Source organism: Ranitomeya variabilis, chromosome 4 (assembly GCF_051348905.1).
Source record: "Ranitomeya variabilis isolate aRanVar5 chromosome 4, aRanVar5.hap1, whole genome shotgun sequence".
NCBI classification, from domain to species: Eukaryota; Metazoa; Chordata; class Amphibia; order Anura; family Dendrobatidae; genus Ranitomeya; species Ranitomeya variabilis.
The window spans coordinates 24,266,481-24,290,041 of NC_135235.1; the positions used below are offsets into that span (position 1 = coordinate 24,266,481).

The following is a 23,561-nucleotide window of genomic DNA, read 5'->3' on the forward strand; positions in this document are numbered from 1 at the left end:
AAAATTAAATATTATAGTGACAAAATAGGATGATGAAACAGATAATAAAAATATGTGATTCTTAGATGTGAATCTGTCTATATATTAAAGAGATTTAGGCTGCACTAGGATTTGATTTTTCCTCCATGCTTGAGCTGCAATTTCTGGGATCAGTGGGTGTTCCCTGCCAACCCACCATAGTGCTAAATTTCAAGACTTGTTTAGTAAACATTTTCATACATTAAAGATATATTTGTACTTTAATGCTATATCTGGGTAAAATGATAATTAAAAAAAAATCTCATAACTGATTATTCTTGTCATTTTTTTTACTGCATATCATGATTGCTAAAAACTATAAAGAGGGTCAAAACTAAATATACATACTTACAGAATAAAATGAAATATTCCCCCTGAAACCGTGTCCTGGAGTAAGGCAATACTTTGTGTACTCATTAACACTGGGATCTAGAGACAGTAAAATCATAATTTCAGAAAAGTTGTTTAGTCATCTAATGTGACAATCACTCACTTTAGATAAATGGGGTTTCCAATTTAGGAAAACCACTGTCCACTCGCTGCTCGCAAAATGAGTTTTACTCACCCTCCCCGGATCTACCACTGAGTTACCATTGGTGCTCTCGATGACTTTTATTGTCAGTCACTAGGAACAGCGGAGAAGAGTCGGCACTGGATCTGAGGAGGGTGACTAAAGTACAGTTTGCTTCTCTAAAATAAACTGCAGCCAGGGGACAGGATTTTTTTCCGAAACTGGAAAATGTCCTTAACAATATATAGCAAGCTCAATTACAACTTCTGCATCCATGTCATTACCTCTAGGAGTAACATCACCAATGCCCCAATTACTGAGAGAATTTCACCAAATAATCTTAGCTCATCCAGGGGTGTGTTGTAAGATTCCTAAAAAATAATTTTAAAAAAGTAAGCGTAATAAAAGATAAAATTCTATTTCTCCACCCATCCTGCCTAGTTGCCCTCAGCGAGTTGCTGATGGTATTTATTTGTCTTCTCTCCTTTTGGTGTTTATTTCGACATTCTAAAACTGTAAATTTCAATTAAGAAAAATGAAAAATTTGATAGTTTCTTACCAGAAGGTCCATCTGTTCCATGATGGTAATATCCCGAGGATTCGATGATAGGTTTTGTAAAGGCTTTAGAGGTCGATTAGCACAGCACAACGAGACACACGTCATATACAAAACATAGATTGAGGCCAAAAGCCAGAAATATGGCCTTCCAAACCTCTGCCACTTCTCATCGATAAGCTCCTTTACCGGAGAAAGGTCCAAAATTTTACGTGCCTAAAGTAAAAAAAAAATCCCAAAGGAAATTCCTCCATGAAGTGATCCTTATACCTACAGTAAATATCTTCCTTTTAAAAACTTGCCACCAGAATGATTTATAAATTCATACTAACAAAATTATAACGCCCCTTTGAGTAAAAGAGATAAATGTCAGAAATATAAAATAAAATTTTAAAAAATGTGTAATAAAATATATAATAAAGTTTTGTCCTTTTTGTCTAGAGAACTTACCTCAGCCTTACGGGAGGAGGCAATGAGATGGAGAACAGAACATGGAGTTCCCCAGGAGTCAATCTCAGTCAGATCATACAGGGTGTACACTGTTGGACCCATTGAATGCACCGTCCTGACTCGTTTCTTGAGGAGATGTTGAAACATCTAGAGATGAAGGTTGATGAAGTAGTAAGCAAAATTGGATATGGTGCACCAAAATATTCCAACACTGATCACTTTTGACACAAGCCACAAACTTTACTTAGAAGATCTCAGTGCATTGGCTTCTACAGATGACAGAAGGAGCTTATTGACTTAATGTGGTCAGTCAGGTTTCTTCATAGTTTCAGCAGTTTTGAAAGAAGTATTTTGAGCTATTTTGGTCCAATTTCTCTAAAACAGCAACGGGATTGTCCAAACTAACCTCCTGATGTATTGTAAACAAATGCTTACAATTAATTTAAGTTTATATTTGCTCTTGAGTCTTCATCACAAATTTTATCAGATGTGGTGCACTGTTCTTGCTGGCAAAATGATGGACACCACAACTCCACTTTGACAAATCCTATTGCAGGTCAATGAGATTCTTTGGAACAACTTGGCAAATGATGGACTCGCCACTTTGTCAAGACTTCCATTACAAACAGAAGCCATGACGAACTGTTGATGTAAACATTACTTTTCTATGTCACTGCACTCAACATTAGTAGCGTAATTCCGTATAATGATCCACTCCTTTCAAAATACAATCTCTTACCACAATATTTCCTTCAGCTGCAGCCATCTTAAATGGGGTGAGACCCTCATTATTCATTACTTGGTCCAAACGAGGGCCACTTGGCTCAGAATCCAGTGAGAGGAGTAAGTCATACATCTGGCAGAACATAGACTTACTGGGCTGGAGGGTCAGGATGTGTAGGGCGGTGTTTCCTACAAGATGGAATTGGTCAGTGAGAACGTCAACTCAGGTTTAATATTTGAATAGGAGGTATGAAATTTATTGGACTCTCACCCCAGCAGTCCTGAGCGTGCATTTTTGCCCCATTCTCTACCAGTAACTTGATAATTTCTGTGTTTCCAAAGCAAGCAGCAAAGCTTAAAATATGTTCTCCTAAGGAGAAGAATACAACATGTAGACAGCAAGTTACTGAAGCTATAACTTTGTAAAGAGCTTGTCCTCTGGAATCTATGGCTTCATGCTCATGCACACGCATAATGTACAGAAAAAAATGTGGTAAAGCTGTGACCTTCATTGATTTACCATACAATTAAATAAGCAATTATCCTCATGACTCTTGGAAAAATATTTTTTGCATTGAGCATGGGGTCATTTGTGGCCCAAAGTAGCTACAGATATTCTGTGATTTTACAAAAATTTCCAGGTAAAGATGAGAACATCTAAAGAAATTAGTTTTGGGCAGTTTTGTTCTTTGGCCATCCCATTCATTTTGATCCTATAAAGTGGGTCTGAATTGAAGGAGCCAGATTACTATTTCTAATTTCTCTAGACCACAAAGCGTAATAAATTATGGGGAAAGGTGTTAAAAATATAAGAAAAAAACACATGCTCACCTGTCCTAGACCCTCACCTGACTCTTTATGCCACTGCAGCTCCAACCATCCTCGATCCTCCCTACAGGTCTTTGGTTCTTCTAAGGGGCAAAGCACATCATTGACGAAACAAAGAGCAGGGACGGGGTTAGTTGTGGCAGCAAAGGCAGTATAAAAAGTCAGGTGAGGGCCTGAGTCATATGTTTATGATGCGTTTCTTTCCTGTCATCCCCTTTCTGGCCCTCAAACAAATCCTTCAAAGCGGCATCTGACTGGATTCATGCAAATCAAATTCTTAAACTTTTTTTGGGGAAAAATTGTATTAAATTTGATTCATAACGAATCGTTTCTCTCATCTCTACATAACGTAGCTCAGACAGTAGCCGTGGGCAAGGTACTCGTCTTCCACACTCTGGCACGTTACCGGAAAATGGAGGTACGTCCTGGCTGGGTGTGTAGGTTTTATCTGTGGAGGCACTAGCCCTTGCAGACCGCATGATGTCGTTGACTTTGGCTGGCCAGGACCAAAATGTTGCAGAGATCATTGAGCGAGACCACCAATCAAAAATAAACTGTCTTTTTGTTAACAAAAACTCTTAGAACATGTGACATCTTCATACATTTTCCCATTCTTTCCTGAGCTCACTTCACTCTCTCGTTTGTTTAGCCTCTCTCTTTAGCTTCAATACTGTGCAACACAGCACTTCAGGAGCTTCTCTAGTGACCGACAACAGCACTACTAACCGGTAAGCCAGAGCCCTGTTTCTTAACTCACAGACATGAGTCCTCTTCCCATTAGGGGTCCTACTTTTGCCACTATAACCGTTACTTCGCCTCTCTGCTTGATGACACCTTGGAACTACTGTACAGCGCACTCACTCTTCGTCCCACTTTCTTTCTCAGCGCTGCTCCTTCACTTGACTGTTAGATAGATCTATACTGTCCCACTAGACTTCCTGCCACAGGTCACATACTCTGAAAATCACTCACTCCTTCTATTACTTTTCCTTGTCTCTACTACGGATCACACAATCTGTTGCCTTGGTCTCCTCTCACTTCTAGAGACACCCACTTCATGCGGCTCTGCTGTTTCATCAGACTAGAGGTCTGCTCTAGTTTCAGCTATTTCCTATCTGACTCCTGACTTGGTATGAACATTAGGTTAGGCATGTTCTGTACAGACACTGAAGAAACAGGGGAATACTTGGAAATATGAAGTCAGAGCTGAGAAGAAACCATCAGAATTATTATAGAGTATAGGTAGGTAAATTATTATACCAAAATAGAAAAGGTTCGTGGGTTTTCGAGTGAAGAAACTGCCGGTGGCTCTTGGAGAAGAGACATCCGCCCCCCTGTTTATGAGCATCTTGATGAAATTCATGTTCTGATTGACAGTGGCAATGTGAAGAGCAGTCTGTCCTGTAGAAAAAGTAGTGACAAAGGGAGATTTGAGTGAGAATATTACGAGGAGCTCAAAATACTACAACTTCAATGGCTGGATACACGTTTAAAGCTTTTTGAATTGTTTTGTTTGAGTTTATAATTTTTTTTTTTTTTGCTTTTTTGGCATCAAGTGACTTGAACATGCAATCACTTGATCAATAGTACAGTTCACCGAAAAACCTCGGTATTTCACTGTATACTTCTACGACTACTCATCGTTTCAGACAGATCGGATTGGAAATTTTGTAAGTCTATACACCTCTCTTTTCTTTCCCTAAGGGAAAGCTAACCACTTCTTCCCTTATGTTTAAACAGTCAGAAGGATTCTTAAGACCTGTGCCCCCAACAGATGAAAAACTACTAAACATTGGCTATAACATAAAACAGTTTTTAAAGTTTAGTTACCCTTTGATAGATTTTCTATCGTGTTTATAGTGTTAAAAAATACATTTGTATTCCCATTCATCATTTGTGGGGGAAGGGGGGGGGTAAGTTATTTTTCTTTTTTTGGCTTCCTACAGTCATTGACTATTTTGACTTCAAATTCTTCGAAATGATGCAAATGTTGCACAAAATAAAAAATGATCTTTAGTTTTGTGTAGCATTTTTGCTACTTTGTAGTGCAAAAAAGACAATTATTCCACTAAAACTTTGCAATAGTTCATGAGTACATAAACTTTTTCCAATAGGGGGACTAGAGTAAATTTGTGCAAAAAAATGCAACTTTTTAAAAAGTCTCAATTTATTAAACAGCCAAAAACATCTGTAAACCCCAAGCACCTCCGAGAAGGAAGAACATAAAAAGGCAAAGGCATGTAAAATAGATTTTAAAAAAGTGCAAATTAAAAGAGAAATGAGTTGAAAATGAAAAACAGACACAAAACATCAAAAACTAGACGAGGTGCAAATGCAATAATGAATCGAGCCACATGTGTTAATAAGTCAGTTTTCTAAATACTGAGGATTTTTCAGTTTCACACGAGCGTAAACCAGATGCATTTTTTTAAATCTTTTAAGGCTGCAAATCCCGGCTAAACGGCAGCTGTCATGCATCCCTATAATGCTGTTAGTTACAAGTGTAACCGGCCTTCCACAAATAATCTCTGCTCCACATAGCATTTACATTCAATGGTCTTATAACAGATTCTGAATATTTTTGTTGAGCGTCAACATTGACCTTGGTAGATCTCAGAGGTCATGGGAAGGTTCAGCAGATACGGAGCCTCGGTAAGGAGAATTTCCGCTGCCTCCAGGTTATCGTGTAAAGCCGCTATGTGCAGGGCTGTTTCCCCTAAGGCACCTATTACAATAAAAGACAAAATAATTTGGTGAAGTCATGATAATCCATCAGTGTCAACTGCATTGCTGTCCACTAAGTTTACGCCTACTCTATTGTGCCATATTCTAATTTGAAGACCTAATATGAACTGGAGGATAAAGGCAAGTACTGAAGACAAAAAAGGAACATTTATTTCCCCCTAAAATGCAAAAAATATAGCAGTTTGGCCTCCACATCTGCATTTTTAAGCTATTGGTAAGCAGTGGTGTAACTTGAAGCTTGTGAGCCCAAATACAAAACTTTCAAAAGGGTCCCCAATTAATAGTAATGGTAGAAAAGAGATCGGTTGGATCCCCTAAGCTCCAGGTCCTGGGGGCAATTGCCGACCATAGTTACACCCCTGTTGGTAAATATACTAAACTTTTCTTAACTCTTGAAGTTGGGAGTTTATCACCACATAACTAGATGTTAAAGCCACGAGGTTAGCCACACTGGTTGAAAGAAGCTTAACTGGAGACCGATATCAGTAGCGTTCCTCCATGCACATGAGGAAGATCTAAATCCACAAGACAGGTTATAACAGGTTATAAATGTTGCACTGCTACCTCCAGAGCAAATGGAGCTTTAATGCGAATGACCGCTGCTCCATTTTGGCAGCACACTACTTTCTATGGATAGTAATGTTCAATGTTGGCCATCGAGGTCAGTGCTAGCACACGTAGAAATTGGGCAAGTGCCAGGTTTCCGTTGATGACATCCCCAAACTATGTACTGCGGGTGTGCACTGCATGTATACAGCAGGTTCAGAAGTTGAGCCCACTCCATACAGTGCAGGTGATGGCCATCTATCCCCAACCTATTAGACGCCGCCATCATTCTTGACCATGGCATTTAAAAGGTTGGAAATTGGAATAAATGGCTACCATGAGAATTCCCTCACTCTTTTGTTCCAGGCGTGGGGCTGATGGAAGTCAGAACTCAGAAGAGACACTTTCTCCCATTCCCAACCTCTAAAATGCTGTTGTCACAACTAAAACAAAACATTAAAATGACAGAATTGCTGTTTTTTAACAATTAGCTTTCTAAAAATTGGAACAAAAGAGATCAGAAAGTTGTACAGACGCCAAAATGGTAATGATACAAACTTCAGCTCTTACTACAAAAAACAAGTCCTGATACACCTCTATTAACTGATAAAAGTGATTTTGCTTTTGTTTGAAGAAAAAACAAAAAATGAGGAGGGGCCCACTGGGTCTATGCCCAAGGGCCCACATACAGTAAAGAGCAAAATGCAATAATGTTTTGAACTTTTGACTTTCAGGCTCCATCTCTCATTATCTAATTCTCCTTTGAACTTGAGTCTGCCATCTAGTAGTGGATAGTGAAACATGGAGCCTGAAAGTCAAACGTTCAAAACATTGTTACCCTTTTGATCTTCACTGTGTACCTAGAGCTGACCATGTTGGTCTTTAAGTGCCTGCAGAAAATCAGTGAGGTGCCATATTTTTTACTAAAAGCAATGTTTCTATAGGAGAATCTGTCCATAAAATAGCATAAATTATGTCACAATCCATTAAAAAAAACAACATTGTATAAAATTGCTCCATGTTCACGGACAGTATGGGCCATTCGCAGGCAATGGGTGCCATATTACAGATCTGTAGAATAGACATATAAAATAATGTGTGGGGATGTTAAATGGATTTCCCATAAATAACATTTATCTCCTAACCTCAGGATATAAATGTATGATCATTAGGAGTCTGGGTGTTAAAACCACTACCCACACTGAGGAAGAGGGGCCTAATGATCCCCTCTTGAATGGAGCTTTATTGAGCATGTGCGACCACCGCTGCTATAGACAGTAAATGAAGCTGTACTGAGCATGTGTAATCACCACTCCTATAGATAGTAAGTGAAGCTGTACTGAGCATGTGTAATCACCACTCCTATAGATAGTAAGTGAAGCAGTACTGAGCATGTGTGATCACCACTCCTATAGACAGTAAGTGAAGCAGTACTGAGCATGTGTGATCACCACTCCTATAGACAGTAAATGAAGCAGTACTGAGCATGTGTGATCACCACTCCTATAGACAGTAAGTGAAGCAGTACTGAGCATGTGTGATCACCACTCCTATAGACAGTAAATGAAGCCGTATTGAGCATGTGCAAATACCACTCCTATAGACAGTAAATGAAGCCGTACTGAGCATGTGTAATTACCACTCCTATAGACAGTAAGTGAAGCAGTACTGAGCATGTGTGATCACCACTCCTATAGACAGTAAATGAAGCTGTACTGAGCATGTGTAATTACCACTCCTATAGACAGTAAGTGAAGCAGTACTGAGCATGTGTGATCACCACTCCTATAGACAGTAAATGAAGCCGTACTGAGCATGTGTGATCACCACTCCTATAGACAGTAAATGAACCTGTACTGAGCATGTGTAATTACCACTCCTATAGACAGTAAGTGAAGCAGTACTGAGCATGTGTGATCACCACTCCTATAGACAGTAAATGAAGCCGTACTGAGCATGTGCAATCACCACTCCTATAGATAGTAAGTGAAGCAGTACTGAGCATGTGTGATCACCACTCCTATAGACAGTAAATGAAGCCGTACTGAGCATGTGCAATCACCACTCCTATAGATAGTAAATGAAGCTGTACTGAGCATGTGCAATCACCACTCCTATAGCCAAACAATGGAGATTTATTGAGCATGCGCGACCACCACTCTTAGAGACAGTAAATGGAGCAGTATTGAGCATGTGCAATCACCATTCCTATAGACAGTAAATGGAGCAGTATTGAGCATGTGTGACCACCACTCCTATAGAAAGTAAATGGAGCAGTATTGAGCATGTGTGATCTGATCACCACTCCTATAGACAGTAAATGAAGCTGTACTGAGCATGTGCGATCACTAATCCTATAGCCAGACAATGGAGATTTATTGAGCATGTGCGACCACCACTCCTATTGACAGTAAATGGAGCAGTATTGAGCATGTGTGACCACCATTCCTATAGACAGTAAATGGAGCAGTATTGAGCATGTGCGACCACCACTCCTATAGACAGTAAATGGAACAGTATTGAGCATGTATGACCACCACTCCTATAGACATTAAATGGAGCAGTATTGAGCATGTGCGACCACCATTCCTATAGACAGTAAATGGAGCAGTATTGAGCATGTGTGACCACCACTCCTATAGACAATAAATGGAGCAGTACTGAGCATGTGCGACCACCACTCCTATAGACAGTAAATGGAGCAGTATTGAGGATGTGTGACCACCACTCCTATAGACAATAAATGGAGCAGTACTGAGCATGTGCGACCACCACTCCTATAGACAGTAAATGGAGCAGTATTGAGGATGTGTGACCACCATTCCTATAGACAATAAATGGAGCAGTACTGAGCATGTGTGACCACCATTCCTATAGACAATAAATGGAGCAGTACTGAGCATGTGTGACCACCACTCCTATAGACAGTAAATGGAGCAGTATTGAGCATGTTTGAACACCACTCCTATAAACAGTAAATGGAGCAGTATTGAGCATGTGTGACCACCACTCCTATAGACAGTAAATGGAGCAGTATTGAGCATGTTCGAACACCACTCCTATAAACAGTAAATGGAGCAGTATTGAGCATGTGTGACCACCACTCCTATAGACAGCAAATGGAGCAGTATTGAGCATGTGTGACCACCACTCCTATAGACAGTAAATGGAGCAGTACTGAGCATGTGTGACCAGTGACCACCACTCCTATAGACAGTAAATGGAGCAGTATTGATCATGTGTGATCACCACTCCTATAGACAGTAAATGGAGCAGTACTGAGCATGTGTGATCACCACTCCTATAGACAGTAAATGAAGCCGTGCTGAGCATGTGCGATCACCACTCCTATAGACAGTAAATGAAGCTGTACTGAGCATGTGTGATCACTACGCCTATAGCCAGACAATGGAGATTTATTGAGCATGTGCGTCCACCACTCCTATAAACAGTAAATGGAGCAGTACTGAGCATGTGCGACCACCACTCTTATAGCTAGACAATGAAGCAGTACTGAGCATGTGCGACCACCACTCCTATAGCCAGGCAATGAAGCAGTACTGAGCATGTGTGATCACTACGCCTATAGCCAGACAATGGAGATTTATTGAGCATGTGCGTCCACCACTCCTATAAACAGTAAATGGAGCAGTACTGAGCATGTGCGACCACCACTCTTATAGCTAGACAATGAAGCAGTACTGAGCATGTGCGACCACCACTCCTATAGCCAGAGAATGGAGCAGTACTGAGCATGTGCGTGGACCAGTACTATAGACAGTAAATCGAGCAATTGTCGCACATGCTCAGTACTCCTCCATTCACACAAGGATTTTTGATCTCCCCTTTCTTAAGATCTTAAGATTGGTGTGGGTTTTGGCAGCAGGACCAACACTAATTATACATTTATTATCTGTCCTTTGGATAGTTGATAAATCTTTATGGGACAACCACATTTAGAAACAGCTGACTCAGGGCTACCCCATAAGTTATTACTGCAGGGACTTTTTTTGGCTTTTTTTGAGAGAGGGGTGGACTTTTTTCTGTCAAATACAAGACCAAGTCCATATAGGATGAGTATATCAGAAGCTCTATCTCCTTGCCTCTCTGGAAGGGATCACATTTGTCAGATGACAGGATCTTCCTCAGAAAATCCACGTTATTCTCTTTTGCAGCTCGAAGGATCGGCATCTCCTTTATCCTAGAATGTCAAAAAATAATACACAAAGTAGTAAAGGGGTCACACAGAGGGGTAAGCAACACAAACCACAGGGCCATGTCTACCGTGGACTATTAGTGTCTTCTCATGTGGCATGGAAGCCACGCAAACCCCTCCAAGTATGACTGATCCACATGCCTGTCAGGATTTAGATCTCTGCGCTCTATAAACATTTCCCCCAAATTTGTTCTAAATTGTTGAGAAATTTCAAAATCGATCATTTTTTTAATGGGGTAATGATATCAATGAACGAATTAGACAGGTTACTAAAATTTATCAAAATGGTTGATGTGGCGTTATTTATTATTTGGTCTGACAGGCCAGATTCATCAAAACTCTCATTGTTGCCTATAGCAACCAATCACAAGGCAGCTAGCATTTTATCAGTGCTGTTTTAAAGATTAAAGATGGACTCTGATTGGTTGTTATGAGCAACAAAGACATTTTTGGTAACTGAGGCCTACTCTCCCTTCTGCCACCTCATTTCTGGCGCACATGGACTGCTATAATATGCAGCAAATAAAAAAATAGAAGAGACCTAATATATTTTATTGTAAAACATAATTACTTGTTGTTTAAATAAAAAAATGGTGTAGTATTACTATAAAAGGAATTGTCTAAGGGAAAGGGCATGGTATCATATAAAGGGAAGTGGCTAGAGGAAAGGGTGTGGTATCACTGTATAAAGGGACGTGGCTAAGGAAAAGGGTGTGGTATCACTGTATAAAGGGACATGACTAGGGAAAGGGCGTGATATCACCAAAAAAGGGAAGTGGCTAAGGGAAAGGGCATGGTATCATCATATAAAGAGAAGTGGCTAGAGGAAAGGGTGTGGTATCACAATATAAAGGGACGCGGCTAAGGGAAGGGGTGTGGTATCACAATATAAAGGGACGTGGCTAAGGGAAAGGGTGTGGTATCACAATATAAAGGGACGTGGCTAAGGAAAAGGGTGTGGTATCACCATATAAAGGGACGTGGCTAAGGGAAAGGGTGTGGTATCACAATATAAAGGGACGTGGCTAAGGGAAAGGGTGTGGTATCACAATATAAAGGGACGTGGCTAAGGAAAAGGGTGTGGTATCACCATATAAAGGGACGTGGCTAAGGGAAAGGGTGTGGTATCACCATATAAAGGGACGTGGCTAAGGGAAAGGGCGTGGTATCACCTTAAAAAGGGACGTTGCTAAGGTAAAGGGTGTGGTATCACAATATAAAGGGACGTGGCTAAGGGAAAGGGTGTGGTATCACAATATAAAGGGACGTGGCTAAGGAAAAGGGTGTGGTATCACAATATAAAGGGACGTGGCTAAGGGAAAGGGTGTGGTATCACAATATAAAGGGACGTGGCTAAGGGAAAGGGTGTGGTATCACAATATAAAGGGACGTGGCTAAGGGAAAGGGTGTGGTATCACAATATAAAGGGACGTGGCTAAGGAAAAGGGTGTGGTATCACCATATAAAGGGACGTGGCTAAGGAAAAGGGTGTGGTATCACCATATAAAGGGACGTGGCTAAGGGAAAGGGCGTGGTATCACCATAAAAAGAGACGTTGCTAAGGGAAAGGGTGTGGTATCACAATATAAAGGGACGTGGCTAAGGGAAAGGGTGTGGTATCACAATATAAAGGGACGTGGCTAAGGAAAAGGGTGTGGTATCACCATATAAAGGGACGTGGCTAAGGGAAAGGGTGTGGTATCACAATATAAAGGGATGTGGTTAAGGGAAAGGGTGTGGTATCACAATATAAAGGGATGTGGTTAAGGGAAAGGGTGTGGTATCACCATATAAAGGGACATGGCTAAGGGAAAGGGTGTGGTATCACCATATAAAGGGACGCGGCTAAGGGAAAGGGTGTGGTATCACCATATAAAGGGATGTGGCTAGGGGAAAGGGTGTGGTATCACCATATAAAGGGACGCGGCTAAGGGAAGGGGTGTGGTATCACCATATAAAGGGACATGGCTAAGGGAAAGGGTGTGGTATCACCATATAAAGGGACATGGCTAAGGGAAAGGGTGTGGTATCACTATATAAAGGGAAGTGGCTAAGGTAAAGGGCGTGGTATCACCATATAAAGGGACGTGGCTAAGGGAAAGGGTGTGGTATCACCATATAAAGGGACGTGGCTAAGGGAAAGGGTGTGGTATCACCATATAAAGGGACGCGGCTAAGGGAAAGGGTGTAGTATCACCATATAAAGGGACGCGGCTAAGGGAAAGGGTGTGGTATCACCATGTAAAGGGACATGGTGTGGTATCACCATATAAAGGGAAGTGGCTAGAGGAAAGGGTGTGGTATCACTTTATAAAGGGACATGGCTAGGGAAAGGGTGTGGTATCACCATAAAAAGGGATGCTGCTAAGGGATAGGGTGTGGTGTCACCATATAAAGGGATGTGGCTAGGGAAAGGGTGTGGTATCACCATATAAAGGGACATGGATAAGGGAAAGGGTGTGGTATCACCATATAAAGGGACGTGGCTAGGGGAAAGGTTGTGGGTTCATTATATAAAAGGACATGGCTAAGAGATAGGGCGAGGTATCACCATATAAGAGGACATGGCTAAGAGATAGGGTTTGGTATCACCATATAAGAGGACATGGCTAGAGGAAAGGGTGTGGTATCACTGTATAGAGGGACATGGCTAGGGGAAAGGTTGTGGTATCATTGGAAGAAGGCATGTGGCTAGAGGAAAGGGTGTGGTATCACTGTATAAAGGGACATGACTAGGGAAAGGGCGTGGTATCACCATAAAAAGGGACGTTGCTAAGGGAAAGGGTGTGGTGTCACCATTAGGGTTGAGCGACCTTGACTTTTTTAGGGTCGAGTCATGTTTCGCAAAACCCGACTATTTGAAAAGTCGAGTCGAGCGAAATCGTCCGATTACTGCGAAAAGTCGGGATCGGCCGGAACACGAAACCCTATGCACGTCAATTGGGAAAATATTCATTCATTCATTCATTCATATTCTCTCTCTCTCTCTCTCTCTCTCTCCTCCGTCCCAGCACAGAAAATCTCGTGTTGCACATTGCAAATCCCTACTGCGCACAAGCGATAAAATGGGCGATAGGCGTGCACTCCCCTAAGACCTATGTCATCAATCTGCCCACGCTCCTTCATTGGCTGAAAAAATGGCGCTAAACGCGTCATACGAAATGCGACTTTGGCGCCAAGATCGCGTACCGCATGGCCGACCCCACACAGGGATCGGGTCGGGTTTCATGAGACACCGACTTTGCCAAAAGTCGGCGACTTATGAAAATGACCGATCCGTTTCGCTCAACCCTAGTCACCATATAAAGGGATGTGGCTAGGGGAAAGGGTGTGGTATCACCATATAAATGGATGTGGCTAAGGTAAAGGGCATGGTATCACCATATAAAGGGACATGGCTAAGGGAAAGGGCATGGTATCACCATATAAAGGGAAGTGGCTAGAGGAAAGGGTGTAGTATCACTGTATAAAGGGACATGGCTAGGGAAAGGGCGTGATATCACCATAAAAGGGGACGTAGTTAAGGGAAAGGGTGTGGTATCACCATAAAAGGGGACGTTGCTAAGGGAAAGGGTGTGGTATCACCATATAAAGGGAAGTGGCTAAGGGAAATGGTGTGGTATCACCATATCAATGGATGTGGCTAAGGGAAAGGGCATGGTATCACCATATAAAGGGACATGGCTAAAGGAAAGGGCATGGTATCATCATATAAAGAGAAGTGGCTAGAGGAAAGGGTGTGGTATCACTGTATAAAGGGACATGACTAGGGAAAGGGTGTGGTATCACCTTAAAAAGGGACGTTACTAAGGGAAAGGGCGTGGTATCACCATAAAAAGGGACGTTGCTAAGGGAAAGGGTGTGGTATCACCATATAAAGGGATGTGGCTAAGGAAAAGGGTGTGGTATCACCATATAAAGGGACATGGCTAAGGAAAAGGGTGTGGTATCACCATATAAAGGGACGTGGCTAAGGGAAAGGGTGTGGTATCACCATATAAAGGGACATGGCTAAGGGAAAGGGTGTGGTATCACCATATAAAGGGAAGTGGCTAAGGGAAGGGCGTGGTATCACCATATAAAGGGACGTGGCTAAGGGAAAGGGTGTTGTGGTATCACAATATAAAGGGATGTGGTTAAGGGAAAGGGTGTGGTATCACAATATAAAGGGATGTGGCTAGGGGAAAGGGTGTGGTATCACCATATAAAAGGACGCGGCTAAAGGAAGGGGTGTGGTATCACCATATAAAGGGACGTGGCTAAGGGAAAGGGTGTGGTATCACCATATAAAGGGACGTGGCTAGGGGAAAGGTTGTGGGTTCATTGTATAAAAGGACATGGCTAAGAGATAGGGCGAGGTATCACCATATAAGAGGACATGGCTAAGAGATAGGGTTTGGTATCACCATATAAGAGGACATGGCTAGAGGAAAGGGTGTGGTATCACTGTATAGAGGGACATGGCTAGGGGAAAGGTTGTGATATCATTGGAAGAAGGCATGTGGCTAGAGGAAAGGGTGTTGTGTTACTGTATAAAGTGACCTGGCTTGAATTTGGGAAAGCAATAATAAATCTCCCTCCTTCTGGGGAGATTTCCATTCACAGGACATGCACTTAACCCCTTCTTGGAAGGATACCTTCTTTGCTGTAGCAGATCTGTATTCTTATCCGGTTCCATCATGTCTAAGCAGCAAAAATGGAAGCAAAGTTCATGTTTGGACTTCTTTCTCATGTTCCTATCATATCAGAAATATTGCAAAAAAAAATCATAAATTATTATAAATGAAAAGCCTTAATGATTACATTAGAAAACATTGAAAAAATATATATATAATAACATATAATAAAAATCCAGCCTTCATAGCGTAAATAAACAATTAAATTAAATTAAAAATGAATTTAGAAAAATAAAATAATGTAAAAACAGTAATCAAAACAGACTAAATGATTTAGTGAGACAATTTCAGTAGTCTTAATGGTGAATTTGAAAGAAGATGAAAAGAAAATGTATGTATGGTGCATTGTATACATTGACACTACTTTTTTCATACAGTTGAAATACTGTATTATGGGTAAAATAAGCTAAAAATGCAGATTTTTGGCATACACCGGTAGTTTCCAAATCTTTGGACATATATCCTACAATTTATATAGTCATCTATATGAACATCCTGACGGCAGCTGCTGAGCCTGTCCTATCCGCAGCAGGAGCTGACGGTATTATACAGCTGAGCCCCCTATGTATGTGCTGGGACCGGATCCCAGCATTTTAACCCCTCAGATGCCAATGTCTATAGTGACAACGGCATGTGAAGAGTTTGACAGAAAGAAAAATGAAAAACTTGTGAACTTCAGAAAAGAATAATCTTTTAAACTAAGTTGATTTATTTTTAGCAAAAAGTACTAAAACTTACATAAACGACATAAATTTGGTACTTGCATTATCATATCAACCTAAAGAATGACGTTAACATGTTTGTTCACAGAACTGAATGATGAACAGTGTTCAATTAAAAAAAGAAAGCATCCAGATTTGCTGATTTTTTTAGTTCATCCTACCTCCCGAAAAAAAATGCAACAAAAAGTGATTTAATAGTCCACAAAATAGTAACACTGAAGACTACATTTTGCTGTGGAAAAAAATAAAATAAATATATAGAAAATGTTGAAATTATGGCGACATAAACACAAATCATTTTATTTGGGTGTCTTTATGTACAAAGTAAAAAAAATATATACCAAATTTACAAAAAAAAAATTTACTAATTGTTTTAACCCACAGAAAGTTACATTTAAATTTTGCAGTGCATATATAGCAATATACTAAAACTGTCAAAGACCTTTATTAGAATTACTGGGGTTTTTTTACGGTAAAGGGTTAATAAAATTTAAGTAATAAGATTATATATATATATATATATATATTTGTACAGACCAAAAGTTTGGACACACCTTCTCATTTAAAGATTTTTCTGTAGTTTCATGACTATGAAAATTGTACATTCACACTGAAGGCATCAAATCTGGAATTATATACTTAACAGAAAAGTGTGAAACAACTGAAATTATGTCTTATATTCTAGGTTCTTCAGAGTAGCCACCTTTTGCTTTGATGACTGCTTTGCACACTCTTGGCATTCTCTTGATGAGCTTCAAGAGGTAGTCACCGGAATGGTCTTCACTTCACAGGTGGGCCCTGTCAGGTTTAATAAGTGGGATTTCTTGCCTTATAAATGGTGTTGGGACCATCAGCTGTGTTGTGCAGAGGTCTGGTGGATACACAGCTGATAGTCCTACTGAATAGACTGAATACTGAATAGACTGTTAGCTGCTTTTTTCTTGTCATAATACAAATTAAGTAAAGAAAAGCGAGTGGCCATCATTACTTTAAGAAATGAAGGTCAGTCAGTCCGAAAAATTGGGAAAACTTTGAATGTGTCCCCAAGTGCAGTGGCAAAAACCATCAAGAGCTACAAAGAAACTGGCTCACACAAGGAACGCCCCACGAAAGGAAGACCAAGAGTCACCTCTGCTTCTGAGGATAAGTTTATCCGAGTCACCAGCCTCAGAAATCGCAGGTTAACAGCAGCTCAGATTAGAGACCAGGTCAATGCCACACAGAGTTCTAGCAGAAGACACATCTCTACAACAACTGTTAACAGGAGACTTTGTGCAGCAGGCCTTCATGGTAAAATAGCTGCTAGGAAACCACTGCTAAGGACAGGCAACAAGCAGAAGAGACTTGTTTGGGCTAAAGAACACAAGGAATGGACATTAGACCAGTGGAAATCTGTGCTTTGGTCTGATGAGTCCAAATTTGAGATCTTTTGGTTCCAACCACCGTGTTTTTGTGCGACGCCGAAAAGGTGAACGGATGAACTCTACATGCCTGGTTCCCACCGTGAAGCATGGAGGAGGTGTGATGGTGTGGGGGTGCTTTGCTGGTGACACTGTTGGGGATTTATTCAAAATTGAAGGCATACTGAACCAGCATGGCTACCACAGCATCTTGCAGCGGCATGCTATTCCATCCGGTTTGCGTTTAGTTGAACCATCATTTCTTTTTCAACAGGACAATGATCCCAAACACACCCCCAGACCATTAAGAAGAGTGATGGGGTGCTATGCCAGATGAGCTGGCCTCCACTGTCAGCAGACCTGAACCCAATCGAGATGGTTTGGGGTGAGCTGGACCGCAGAGTGAAGGCAAAAGGGCCAACAAGTGCTAAGCATCTCTGGGAACTTCTTCAAGATTGTTGGAAGACCATTCCCGGTGACTACCTCTTGAAGCTCATCAAGAGAATGTCAAGAGTGTGCAAAGCAGTCATCAAAGCAAAGGGTGGCTACTTTGAAGAACCTATAATATAAAACATAATTTCAGTTGTTTCACACTTTTTGTTAAGTATATAATTCTACATGTGTTAATTCATAGTTTTGATGCCTTCAGTGTGAATGTACAATTTTCATAGTCATGAAAATACAGAAAAATCTTTAAATGAGAAGGTGTGTCCAAACTTTTGGTCTGTACTGTATATATATATATATATATATATATATATATATATATATATATATATATATATATATACACACACACAGGTGCTTCTCACAAAATTAGAATATCATCAAGTAGTTAATTTATTTCAGTTCCTCAATTCATGAAGTGAATCTTATATATTCTACAGAATTATTACACACAGAGTGATCTATTTCATGTGTTTAGTTCTGTTAATGTTGATGATTATGGCTTACAGCCAATGTAAACCCAAAAGTCATTATCTCAGTAAATTAGAATAATTATCAAAAAACACCTCCAAAGGCTTCCTAAGCTTTTAAAAAGGTCCCTTATTCTGTATCAGTAACTCCACAAACATGGGGAAGACTGCTGACTGACAGATGTCCAGAAGGCATCATTGACACACTCCACAAGGAGGGTAACTCACAAAAGGTCATTGCTAAAGAAGCCAGCTGTTCACAGAGTGCTGTATCCAAGTATATTAATGGAAAGTTGAGTGGAAGGAAAAAGTGTGGTAGAAAAAAGGTGCACAAGCAACCGGGATAACCGCAGCCTTGAAAGGATTGTTAAGAAAATACCATTCAAAAATTGGGGGGAGATTCACAAGGAGTGGACTGCTGCTGGAGTCATTGCTACAAGAGCCGCCACACAGAGGCGTCTCCAGGACATGAGCTACAAGTGTCGCATTCCTTGTGTCAAGCCACTCATGACCAATAGACAACACCAGAAGCGTCTTACTTGGGCCAAGAACTGGACTGTTGTCAGTGATCCAAGGTGTTGTTTTCAGATGAAAGTAAATTTTGCATTTCATTTGGAAATCAAGGTCCCAGAGTCTGGAGGAAGAGTGGAGAAGCCACAATCCAAGCTGCTGGAGGTCTGGTGTGAAGTTTCCACAATCAGTGATGGTTTGGGGAGCCATGTCATCTGCTGGTGTAGGTCCACTGAGTTTATTAAAAAAGACCAAAGTCAGCGCAGCCGTCTACCAGGAAATTTTAGAGCACTTCATGCTTCCCTCTGCCGACAAGCTTTTTGGAGATGGAAATGTCATTCTCCAGCAGGACTTGGCCCCTGTCCACACTGCCAAAAGTACCAATACCTGGTTTACAAACAACAGTATCACTGGGCTAGATTGGCAGCAAACTCACCTGACCTTAACCCCATAGAGAATCTATAGGGTATTGTTAAGAGGAAGATTAGAGACACCAGACCCAACAATGTAGACGAGCTGAAGGCTGCTATCAAAGCAACCTGGGCTTCCATAACATCTCAGCATACCACAGGCTGATCGCCTCCATGTCATGCCGCATTGATGCAGTAATTGATGCAAAAGGAGCCCCGACTGAGTATTGAGTGCGTTTACTGAACATACATTTCAGTTGGCCAACATTTCGGATATTAAAATCATTTTTCAAGCTGGTGTTATAAAGTATTCTAATTTACTGAGATAATGACTTTTGGGTTTTCATTTGCTGTAAGCCATAATCATCAACATTAACAGAAATAAACACATGAAATAGATCACTCTGTGTGTAATAATTCTATATAATATATGAGTTTCACTTTTTGTATTGACGAACTGAAATAAAGTAACTTTTTGATGATATTCAAATTTCGAGAGAAGCACATATATACACTCACCGGCCACTTTATTAGGTACACCTGTCCAACTTCTTGTTAACACTTAATTTCTAATCAGCCAATCACATGGCGGCAACTCAGTGCATTTAGGCATGTAGACATGGTCAAGACAATCTCCTGCAGTTCAAACCGAGCATCAGTATGGGGAAGAAAGGTGATTTGAGTGCCTTTGAACGTGGCATGGTTGTTGGTGCCAGAAGGGCTGGTCTGAGTATTTCAGAAACTGCTGATCTACTGGGATTTTCACGCACAACCATCTCTAGGGTTTACAGAGAATGGTCCGAAAAAGAAAAAAAATACAGTGAGCGGCAGTTCTGTGGGGGGAAATGCCTTGTTGATGCCAGAGGTCAGAGGAGAATGGGCAGACTGGTTCGAGCTGATAGAAAGGCAACAGTGACTCAAATCGCCACCCGTTACAACCAAGGTAGGCCTAAGAGCATCTCTGAACGCACAGTGCGTCGAACTTTGAGGCAGATGGGCTACAGCAGCAGAAGACCACACCGGGTACCACTCCTTTCAGCTAAGAACAGGAAACTGAGGCTACAATTTGTACAAGCTCATCGAAATTGGACAGTAGAAGATTGGAAAAACGTTGCTTGGTCTGATGAGTCTCGATTTCTGCTGCGACATTCGGATGGTAGGGTCAGAATTTGGCGTAAACAACATGAAAGCATGGATCCATCCTGCCTTGTATGGAGCATCTTTGGGATGTGCAGCCGACAAATCTGCGGCAACTGTGTGATGCCATCATGTCAATGTGGACAAAAATCTCTGAGGAATGCTTCCAGCACCTTGTTGAATCTATGCCACGAAGAATTGAGGCAGTTCTGAAGGCAAAAGGGGGTCCAACCCGTTACTAGCATGGTGTACCTAATAAAGTGGCCGGTGAGTGTATATATATATATATATATATATATATATATATATATATATATATATATATACTGCTCAAAAAAAATAAAGGGAACACTTAAACAACAGAATCTAACTCCTAGTAAATCAAACTTCTGTGAAATCAAACTGTCCACTTTGGAAGCAACACTGATTGATAATCAATTTCACATGCTGTTGTGCAAATGGAATAGACAACAGATGGAAATTATTGGCAATTATCAAGACACCCTCAATAAAGGAGTAGTTCTGCAGGTGGAGACCACAGACCACATCTCAGCACCAATGCTTTCTGGCTGATGTTTTGGTCACTTTTAAATATTGGTTGTGCTTTGACACTCGTGGTAGCATGAGACGGACTCTACAACCCACACAAGTGGCTCATGTAGTGCAGCTCATCCAGGATGGCACATCAATGCGAGCTGTGGCAAGAAGGTTTGCTGTGTCTGTCAGCATAGTGTCCAGAGGCTGGAGGCGCTACCAGGAGACAGGCCAGTACACCAGGAGACATGGAGGGGGCCATAGGAGGGCAACAACCCAGCAGCTGGACGGCTACCTCCGCCTTTGTGCAAGGAGGAACAGGAGGAGCACTACCAGAGCCCTGCAAAATGACATCCAGCAGGCCACAAATGTGCATGTCTGTACAAACGGTTAGAAATCGACTCCATGAAGATGGTCTGAGTGCCCAATGTCCACAGATAGGGGTTGTGCTCACAGCCCGACACCGTGCAGGATGATTGGCATTTGCCACAGAACACCAGGATTGGCAAATTCGCCACTGGCGCCCTGTGCTCTTCACAGATGAAAGCAGGTTCACACTGAGCACATGTGACAGACGTGACATAGTCTGGAGATGCCGTGGAGAGCGATCTGCTGCCTGTAACATCCTTCAGCATGACCGGTTTGGCAGTGGGTCAGTAATGGTGTGGGGTGGCATTTCTTTGGAGGGCCGCACAGCCCTCCATCTGCTCGCCAGAGGTAGCCTGGCTGCCATTATGTACCAAGATGAGATCCTCAGACCCCTTGTGAGACCATATGCTGGTGCGGTTGGCCCTGTGGCTGGAGTGTGTCAGCAGTTCCTGCAAGATGAAGGCATTGAAGCTATGGACTGGCCCACCCGTTCCCCAGATCTGAATCCGATTGAGCACATCTGGGACATCATGTCTCGCTCCATCCAGTCACGTTGCACCACAGACTGTCCAGGAGTTGGCGGATGCTTTAGTCCAAGTCTGGGAGGAGATCCCTCAGACCATCCGCCGCCTCATCAGGAGCATGCACAGGCATTGTACAATAGGGAGGTCATACAGGCACGTGGAGGCCACACACAATACTGAGCAACTTTTCCATGTCATGAGGCATTTCCACTGAAGTTGGATCAGCCTGTAATTTGATTTTCCACCTTGATTTTGAGTTTGATTATACATTGATAAATGTTATGTATTATTGTTCTGAACACATTCCACTATGCAATTAATAAAAATTTGCAACTGGAATATTTCATTCAGAGATATCTAGGATGTGGTATTTTAGTATTCCCTTTATTTTTTTGAGCAGTATATATATATATATATATATATATATATATATATATACTGTATATATATATATATATATATATATATATATATATATATATATATATATATATAGTACATATATTTATATATATATTAAAGTGACAAATACAACGTATCCACAAAAAGTACACATCTTCATGTAGCCACATAGACAAAGTAAATAAATAAATAAATAAATAGACAAGATAATTCTTGGGACTGCGACAATTTATAAAAATATATAAGTATGGGAAACAGAGCCAAATTATGGCATGTACTAAAGAGGTTAAAGTGATTATCAATATTGAAAATATTTTTACAAGTGCACAAGAAAGTGAGATTTATAACATTTGTAGTTTTTTATCTTGAGCCCAAATAATGTGGTTACCAATTTCAGGCACTTCTTCATATCAAACAATAAATCTAATTATTTAAGTAAAACTTATATACCGTATGTGTTATTAAATATTTATGTGAAATACATTTTAAATGTATTGTTTTTTACTTTCATTATTTTCAACTATTAATGAGGTGCAAAGGGTAACTGAATAGCTCTGAATATTCAGGAAGAGCAGAACAAACATTTATTAAGATATGCTGCAAACGAAAAAAAATCAGGACACATTTATAACACATTTATAAATCTATTTATATAACATTTATAACGTGTAAATGCAAAGAGTGTCATTTTTTATATACCATATATTGATCATGATTTAGTTAGTTATTCAGGATTAGTACTGTCATAAATCATAATTGCACGATATGTTGACCCTAATTGATGGTATAGCCACATTCCTTTTTTTAATTCTGGAATATTCTACTCACCTTTCAATACTTACTGATCTTACATGCCATTTGGTTTTACATCAGCTTTGCCTTTGGTTTGCATTGTCAAATGAGTGATAAATTCCAGATTTTGTGTAGACATTGCTACTTTGGGTCCCGCTGATCCAAGTGGTGGGCGACCATGATCCGACCTCCTCGTCTTCTAGAACCAAAGATTTGGTTCTGTTTGAGCAGATGATGATTTTTCGAGATGGGATAGGGGAGGGGGAAGTGTTTGTTATCCAGACCATGTGGAGGAATGTGGTGAGACCTGTTCGGGAACTTGGGTCAGGTACAGAAGATGACACACTGTTCCAAAGGTACACACAACACAAACTCATCCACCTAGACAAATGGATGGTAAGGGTCTTAAAGGGATGTTCCACTACTTTTATATTGATGACCTATCTTTAGGAAAGGTCTTCAACATCATATTGGTGGGGGTCCGACACCTGGCACCCCCACTGATCAGCATCTCTGAGTGGTGGCTGAACGTAAGCAGCTATGGAGCTGAACAGCAGGGCTCCATCGTAGTGGCC

The 23,561-nt window shown here is 40.9% G+C and overlaps 1 protein-coding gene across 3 annotated transcripts in view; it reads right to left on the bottom strand.

Annotated features, from left to right (window-relative positions):
- Positions 1–23,220, bottom strand: part of LOC143769518 (transient receptor potential cation channel subfamily V member 6-like) — a 41,123-nt gene extending 17,903 nt beyond the window's left edge. The window contains exons 1-11 of one of the 3 annotated variants that reach the window (XM_077258145.1): positions 23,037–23,220; positions 15,231–15,329; positions 10,481–10,578; positions 5,689–5,811; positions 4,347–4,487; positions 2,530–2,628; positions 2,275–2,447; positions 1,536–1,682; positions 1,089–1,301; positions 814–900; positions 371–447 (exon numbers count right to left, since the gene is read on the bottom strand). In XM_077258145.1, coding sequence (XP_077114260.1) covers positions 371–447; positions 814–900; positions 1,089–1,301; positions 1,536–1,682; positions 2,275–2,447; positions 2,530–2,628; positions 4,347–4,487; positions 5,689–5,811; positions 10,481–10,578; positions 15,231–15,325 — 1,253 coding nt within the window. In that variant the 5' untranslated portion in view covers positions 15,326–15,329; positions 23,037–23,220. Of the gene's footprint in view, positions 1–370; positions 448–813; positions 901–1,088; positions 1,302–1,535; positions 1,683–2,274; positions 2,448–2,529; positions 2,629–4,346; positions 4,488–5,688; positions 5,812–10,480; positions 10,579–10,661; positions 10,907–15,230; positions 15,330–23,022 lie in introns of those variants that run through there. The other 2 variants (XM_077258144.1, XM_077258146.1) reach the window with 2 other exon arrangements.
- Between the last annotated feature and the right edge of the window lie 341 nt (positions 23,221–23,561).